General features: G+C 43.9%; 1 protein-coding gene across 1 annotated transcript; it reads right to left on the bottom strand.

The window, feature by feature from the left end:
• Nucleotides 1-6,965: 6,965 nt before the first annotated feature.
• On the bottom strand, nt 6,966-7,721 carry LOC107565009 (low-density lipoprotein receptor-related protein 1-like). Its single transcript, XM_016250193.1, has 2 exons — nt 7,503-7,721; nt 6,966-7,169 (listed from the first exon to the last, which is right to left on the bottom strand). The coding sequence occupies exons 1-2, from the start codon at nt 7,662-7,664 to the stop codon at nt 6,966-6,968; spliced, it is 366 nt and encodes a 121-aa protein (XP_016105679.1). The 5' UTR covers nt 7,665-7,721.
• Between the last annotated feature and the right edge of the window lie 330 nt (nt 7,722-8,051).

Raw genomic sequence — 8,051 nt, 5'->3', positions numbered from 1 at the left:
CCCACAATCCCTGCCGGTGCTCCTTTTCCATTAAAGGACCATATTTGCCCCCTAAATAGACTTTCCAATGCATTTTTTATCTTTATAAATAGAATAGTATTGTTTAAAATAAAAAAAATGTTCAATAGAGTAATATGCAATGATGATTAAAAAAAAGTTAAAAGTGATTTTATTAAATACTAAAACCGCCAGTAGGTGGCGGTACGTCACTGTCTTAATTCGTGAGTCATCGAGTCATTTGTTCATTCAGTAACTAAGCAAGTGGCTGTATTTATAAATGAATCTTTGAATCAATGACTTTCGCGAACGATTCGTTCACGAAACACTGCAAAACTCAGCATTTTGTTCGCATATCCCCTCTGTCGCCTCACGTACCCCAGTTTGGGAACCACTGTTCTACATTAAATATTTAGCTAACAACAGTCTGTTACCTAGCAACAGTGTATGTTAACGTTAGCTCAGTCAACGTAGGCTAACATTAACAGGTGTAGACAGAAAATATGATTATTCTGACCTGAGCTAATTTACTGAATCAACCAACTCACATCTCCTTGCTTTATTTCTTTTCATCCATGATGACATTAAAGTCATCTGTTGCTGCTTCTGGCGTTTCATCGTTGACTGTGCCGCAACCGCGATACCTGCTCATTAGAACTTTCAGTGAGCTATTTTTAGAGTGTGCACGTGACGTTCCTGGACGTGGAGACACGTGTGTCTGTGTCCTGCTCCTCCGTGGCGATGACGGCGTGCGGTTAAAAAAACCATAACAAACGAATTTGAAAGTGGGGGGGGGACACAAATGTGATTTTGAAAAGTGGGGGTGACATGTCCCCCCTGTCCCCAGTGGAAATTATGCCCCTGATGTCTCCAGACCTAAAACCTATTGAGTATCTCAAGGTCTCTAACATCCACCAGCTCCGTGATGTCGTCATGGAGGAGTGGAAGAGGACTCCAGTGGCAATCTGTGACTCTCTGGTGAACTCCATGCCCAAGAGGGCTAAGGCAGTGCTGGAAAATGATGGGCGCACACAATTTGGACATTTTCACTTAGGGGTGTACTCACTTTTGTGGCCAGCGGTTTAGACATTAATGGCTGTGTGTTTAGTTATTTTGAGGGGACAGCAAATTTACACTGTTATACAAGCTGTACACTCACTACTTTACATTGAAGCAAAGTGTCATTTCTTCAGTGTTGTCACATGAAAAGATATAATAAAATATTTACAAAAATGTGAGGGGTGTACTCACTTCTGTGAGATACTGTAAGTGAAATGTGGAACTGCAGCACACTCTAATTGAGAGCAATTTGGGCAGTTTTGAGGCTGGCCTGCTTATTTTCACGTGCAGAAAAGTGGGGCATCAGCCTGGAAATTGTGGCATGAAAGGTCACATTGAGCGTGCCTGCAAAAATAAAAAGGCACAACCAAGTAAAAACACTGGCCCTAAAAAATTCAAACAAAAGCATGTGAACCAAATGGAAAAAACCCAGCAAACACAAAGTTATTCGGGAACAGAGGACAAGGATGCTTTATGTGTTTTTTCTGTTTCAGGAGACGAATGAGGCTATTGGGTGACTCCTCTTCTGGATGGGAATCCAGTACGTATGCAGGTGGACACAGGAGTTGCGGTATCATTAGTGTCAGAGACGACATTTAAAGAAATGCTGCAAAGTGATTTTATTAAATACCTTATTACCTTATCTTGCTCCAGTCCAAGACGATATCAGTCAGCTTCAGCTACATGTGTCTGCATCAGGTCAGTAAGTAGCTGGCATGTCTGTTTTTCCTATGTGGAGTAGTGTTTTAAATGAATGAAAGTGTTAATCCTGAAGTTTAAATGTGCTCGCGTAAAAAAAACTTTATATGGTTCTGTTATGTTTGTTTTATGTTCGTTTTGAGGTGAGACATATTTGTTTCCTCACTTAAATTCCTCTAGAACTTGTAATATTCTAAATAAACATTCAAAGACAATATTAAAGCAATAATTCTATAGCATTCTGTGTGTATGTACTTTGAGCCAGTCAGTCAACATTAGCAGGCTGGAAAAGATTAAGCTGAATTGGCAAGAGGTCCATCTGGTCATTGGAAACACAAAACTCCAAGAAGTACTCAGATGTGTTCTGACCCCAGAGCAGTATCCCCTGAAGCATATTGAGGATCTCTTTTCCGGTCTTGCTGGGGGCCAATGGTTCAGTAAAATTTGAGTAACCTGGAAGCCACCTTGCAGAGACTGCAGAGTTTTGGACCGAAAATCATGAAGAACAAAATGTGAGTCAGCTTCAGTCTTTTTTTTAGGCTGTTGTCTTATTACGTGAAATATGTGCCAAATATAGCTAACAGGCTGAAACTGTTGCTCGAACTACTGAATAAATCTGATTAATCGGTAGTATTGGATAATTTGATGAATCAGCAGAACAGTAGACTGTCTATACTGAACGATTTGACTAACTTGTGCTGGCAAACAAAATCAAAGACGAAGCTATAGTGCCAACTTTAGTGTCATGACATCTTGGACAACCATGGCATGGCCGGTACACAACATTAAACTCACATAGCACAGTACATACATACAATAAATTACACATACCTAAATAAAAATAAAAGCTACAGTATACTGATATGAAATCTCAACAAATTCGTTTGTTATGAATCATTTAACCGCAGTTGACACAAAAGAGTTTTTGTAGCGATTTAATTTGCACATCGGACTCCTCAATAGTCTCTCTGAGGGTAAAGTGTTAAAATTCTCATGTAAAAATATGTGTCGAAAATAAAAAGGCACAACCAAGTAAAAACACTGGCCCTAAAAAATTCAAACAAAAGCATGTGAACCAAATTGAAAAAACCCAGCAAACACAAAGTTATTCGGTAACAGAGGACAAGGATGCTTTATGTGTTTTTTCTGTTTCAGGAGACGAATGAGGCTACTGGGTGACTCCTCTTCTGGATGGGAATCCAGTACGTATGCAGGTGGACACAGGAGTTGCGGTATCATTAGTGTCAGAGACGACATTTAAAGAAATGCTGCCGCATCGCATCGCATCGCACCCCACAGCCACTGGTGAGATAGTTCCTGTTAAAGGGATAATTGAGGTGACAGTTGAACTCAATATGCAAAAAAGAAAACTATCACTATACATTATCGAGGGCAATGCTAGGAAGGACTTGGCTGGAAAAGATTAAGCTGAATTGGCAAGAGGTCCATCTGGTCATTGGAAACACAAAACTCCAAGAAGTACTCAGATGTGTTCTGACCCCAGAGCAGTATCCCCTGAAGCTTATTGAGGATCTCTTTTCCGGTCTTGCTGGGGGCCAATGGTTCAGTAAAATTTGAGTAACCTGGAAGCCACCTTGCAGAGACTGCAGAGTTTTGGACTGAAAATCATGAAGAACAAAATGTGAGTCAGCTTCAGTCTTTTTTTGAGGCTGTTGTCTTATTACGTGAAATATGTGCCAAATATAGCTAACAGGCTGAAACTGTTGCTCGAACTACTGAATAAATCCAAAAAGTGGGAATGGACTAAACAATGTGAGAAATCTTTAATTCAGGTGAAAACAGCCTAAGCCCAGTCTGAAGCCCTCACTCATTCCAACCCCGCTCTGCCAGTGCAGCTGGCAGAAGGAATGAGCTAACAGTTGAATCTGGTTGTCTACTGAATGAATAATGAATGAATATACTTCATTGTCCCATTTCTGGGAAATTCATCTTGGACAACCATGGCATGGCCGGTACACAACATTAAACTCACATAGCACAGTACATACATACAATAAATTACACATACCTAAATAAAAATAAAAGCTACAGTATACTGATATGAAATCTCTTTTTTGTAATTCTCTGTTGAATAATTGAACCGCAGTTGACACAAAAGAGTTTTTGTAGCGATTTAATTTGCACATCGGACTCCTCAATAGTCTCTCTGAGGGTAAAGTGTTAAAATTCTCATGTAAAAATATGTGTCAGGGCTCTGTCACATTACCCCTCATTCACTTGGGCCATGTGCTCTCTCTCGTCTACATGTTGGCCACGAGCTCAGTACCAAGAATAAACCAGACCAAAGTGACAGAACCCTGACACTACTCCTCTCAAAAGGACCCCTGGCAATCGAACGCAAGACTGACAAACACCAACAAAACAAAGCGACAAACAACACGATCAGACCAGACAGACACACCAAGACAAACAAAAGACAGGCAAAAGTAACACTAAGGAGACAAGTAGCTGGTGAGACAGCTTAAGAAGTCTTAAGGCAGTTCAGGACCAATGTGGATAACCAGGGAGGGACAGGAGGGTTGAGCCATGGGGGATCCAGCGAATCAGAAATTCTGGCAGATAACCTGGCTGAGGGCCAGGGTGGAGCCGGAAGGATGGACCAGGAAGGCTCAAACTTGTCTGGAGTCCTGGCTGAGAGCCAGGGCGGAGTCGAAGGGACAGACCAGGAAGGCTCAGGTGTCTCTGGAGTCCCGGCTGAAGGCCAGGGCGTAGCAAGAGTGACAGACCAGGAAGGTTTAGTTGTGTCTGGAGTCCTGGCTGAGGGCCAGGACAGAGTAGGAGTGACGGAACAGGATGACCCCAGCATGTCTGCAGTCCCAGCTGAGGACCAGGGCGAAGCCAGAAGGATGAAACAGGATGGCCCCGACGTGTCTGGAGTCCCAGCTGAAGGCCAGGGCGGAGCTAGCGGAACTGACCAGGCAGGCACTGGTGGAACAGGAATGGAGTGCCAGGGAGGAACTGGACCCTGTGGGTCTTTGAGAGGCTCTAGGGCCAGAGCAGACTCTGAAGCGGCCTCCTGGGCCAGAGCAGACTCTGAAGCAGCCTCCTGGGCCAGGCTCCCGGACTGGAGTGGGCTCTTGATTGGTCTCTGAGGGCTCCCAGACTGGACCGGGCTATGGAGTGGACTCTGTTGCGGGCTCCTGGATTGGAGCGGACTCTGGAGTGGACTCTGAGGGCTCTCGGACTAAAGCTAGTTTTGTAGTGGACTCTGAAAACTCCCAGACTGGAGCAGACTCTGGAATAGACTCTGAGACAGGCTCCTGGGAAGCTGGAATGGACTTAGCGGACCTTCTTGACTATGGCAGCAGCAGTGAGATCGGATGGCTCTGTAGCGGCCTCTGTGTAGCAGTCCACTCCTGGACTGGAGTGGGCTCTTGATTGGTCTCTGAGGGCTCCCAGACTGGAGCGGGCTTTGGAGTGGACTCTGATGCGGGTGGAATCTCCTAGATTGGAGCGAACTCTGGAGTGGACTCTGAAAACTCCCAGTCTGGAGCAGGCTCTGGAATAGGCTCTGAGACAGGCTCCTGGGAAGCTGGAATGGACTTTATGGAGTGGGTTGCTCAGGGACCTCTGGGACCACTGAACTTGGGACCACTTGAGTCAAGTCCTCCAGGACCACCAGACTTGGGATCACCAGAGTCGGGTCATCCAGGTCCATTGAACTTGGAACCACTGATGCTTGTGGGGTGGAGGGAAACTTTCTTTCCCTCCGCTTATGAGAGCGTGGTGACACTGAGAAGATGGCCACTTCCAGGGGCACTGCAGTGCTCTTGGCCGCCTCTGAACGTTCTGCAGTGATAACAGGCCCCTCGGGGAAAGCTGCAGCCGACATAAATGGTGTTGGGAGGACTGCATTGGTCTCAAACTCCTCTGAGGAGGCGACGGGAGAGGTGGACCCATTCCTCCTCCTCCTCTACTGTCTTTTCTGTGTTGGTGTCATCTGAACCTCAGGACCATGACAAGGTGAGGAAGAGGTTAGATGATCAATGTGTTGGCTCATTGTTAAAACAACATGATTTGATCATAGATGATATATATTGCACACCCCTAGGGTGAACCCTCCACGTTTCCAACTTTGGACACTGGCATTGGGTCTGAAATCTGATTTTTGGCAAATTCTTTTGCTAGATTATATAATCTAGATGTATCCTCACTTGCGTTGCACGTCTTTTATACACAAGGTACGCAATGTCGCTGTCACGACTGCATGCCATCTTATTACACTGTGCATCATGGTGTTCTAATGCAACTTGTTCATGTTGCCAATTATATCAGCGGGCTTATTCATGTGACCACGCCCTGTATGAAGCACAAGACAAGTCCTCTCTACGAAAGTTGGTTTATTGCAATGAACTTGAGCCTTCGGTTAGTTCCCAACAAAAAAGCATCATCTCTCCTCACCCACCACCAGTGTGTAGCATCCACTTGCATGATGCGACGGCGGCCACAGTACATCGGTGCCAGTGCGCTCACCACACACCAGCGATAGTTGGAGAGGGGAGAGAGTGATAGAGCCAATTCAGTGGAGGGGGTTTATTAGGAGGCCATGGTTGATAAGGGCCAACGGAGGAATCTGGCCAGGGCTTCAAGGGTTACAAACTCGTTATGAGAAGTGCCATGGGATTTTTAATGACCAAAGAGAGTCAGGACCTCGGTTTAATGTTTCACCTAAAGGACACTTTTTTTTCCTTTACAGTATACTGTCCCCATCACTATAATGGGGCATCAGAACCCACACAGACTGCAGGGTGAGCACCCCTTGCTGCTTACACTAACACCTCTTCCAGCAGCAACCTAGTTTTCCCCAGGAGGTCTCTCATCCAGGTACTGATCAGGCTCAACCATGCTTAGCTTCAGTGGGCAACCAGTCTTGGGCTGCAGGGTGATATGGCTGTGGTGTGCCACCCTGTGGTGTCGTTTGTGTTATGGTTGTGTTACTTGTCCACTTAAGTTTGGATTTGCCAGCTGATATTATACAATTTTATTTGGGAAACATTACCTTCTTCATCATCAACTGATGCTAGTTTACTAGTGAGTGTCAATTAAGTATAAATTAATGTGAATAAATAGGTCTAAATCTTAAGGTAAGTAATTTCACAGTGACCATACTAACAAAATCCTCAGGTGGCCATTTCTAGTCATATAGCGCCAATCTACCAAATAAATCTCATTTAACTTCCTCATTCATCTCATCTCAAAATGTGCCATCTGCCATGCTTGCTCAAGGACACCGAGTTATGGATATAATAACCCTTCTTGTAAATGTCATGTGCGGGCTCCTCGTCCCCCTGTGATAGCAGCTCCTTCTTCTCATCTGTACTGGCCAGGGAGTTGCGGCTGTTGTGAGCTCCCATGTACAGAGTAGCATACACAGGATTTGTGAAGTTGGTCGGCTACAAAAGAAAAAGTTGGAAATATATGGGATCAGACCGATTCTTTAGCTGAAAAAACACTTTTGTAACATTATAAATGTGTCATTTTACTGCCATCTATGATGAGTGATCAATTTCCTTGATGTGTCCTTGATGAATAAAAAAACAAAACAAAAACAAATATCTGCAAATATCTTCCGGAACCCTACTGCTGCAATCATTACAATAACTGGGCTCTGAGGAATTCACATGTTATGAAATGGATCAATGGAATTTTAAGTGTTCCTCTAATATTGTTTTAGAGTAGTGAAATAAAGCATCTTTTAAAATGTATGTAGTTTGCTGTCATCTTACTTTGTCAGGATCCAGTGTGAAGTCAGCATCCAACAATTCTCCAACGTCGTCATCTTGCTCTCCTTCATAAATTTTATAGGCTGGGTTCCCAATCTCAACATTCATAGCGCCATTTGTCATTCTCTGATGCTGAAAGCCTTTGGCTCTGCAGATACACAACATACAGTTTTTATTCAGAGGAAACGAGGTTGTGAGGTCAGTATTACACCATACAAAGCAGCACAAGGAGAAATACAGCCACAACACAGAGGGATGCCACTAACAGTCATTGGAACAAACTAAAATGAAACCATCATAAACCCAGCGTTTACCAAAATACATCATATATGTGTACAATTGTTTGCTTGTATCCACAATTTTAAAGGGTTAGTTCACCAAAAAATGAAAATTAGGCTGCGTCTTACTCACCCCCGAGGCATCCTAGGTGTATATGACTTTCTTCTTTCAGACGAATCCAGTCGGAGTTATATTAAAAATTGTGTTTGATCTTTCAAGCTGTTTAATGCCACTCAGCGGGTGTTGCATGCATCAGTCCAAAAGAACTTAAAT

The sequence above is a fragment of the Sinocyclocheilus grahami genome, unplaced genomic scaffold (genome assembly GCF_001515645.1).
Source record: "Sinocyclocheilus grahami isolate Dianchi unplaced genomic scaffold, SAMN03320097.WGS_v1.1 scaffold973.1, whole genome shotgun sequence".
In the NCBI taxonomy this organism is placed as follows: Eukaryota; Metazoa; Chordata; class Actinopteri; order Cypriniformes; family Cyprinidae; genus Sinocyclocheilus; species Sinocyclocheilus grahami.
Note: the sequence above shows the minus strand (reverse complement) of the source record. Positions and strands in the feature narration are given on the sequence as shown.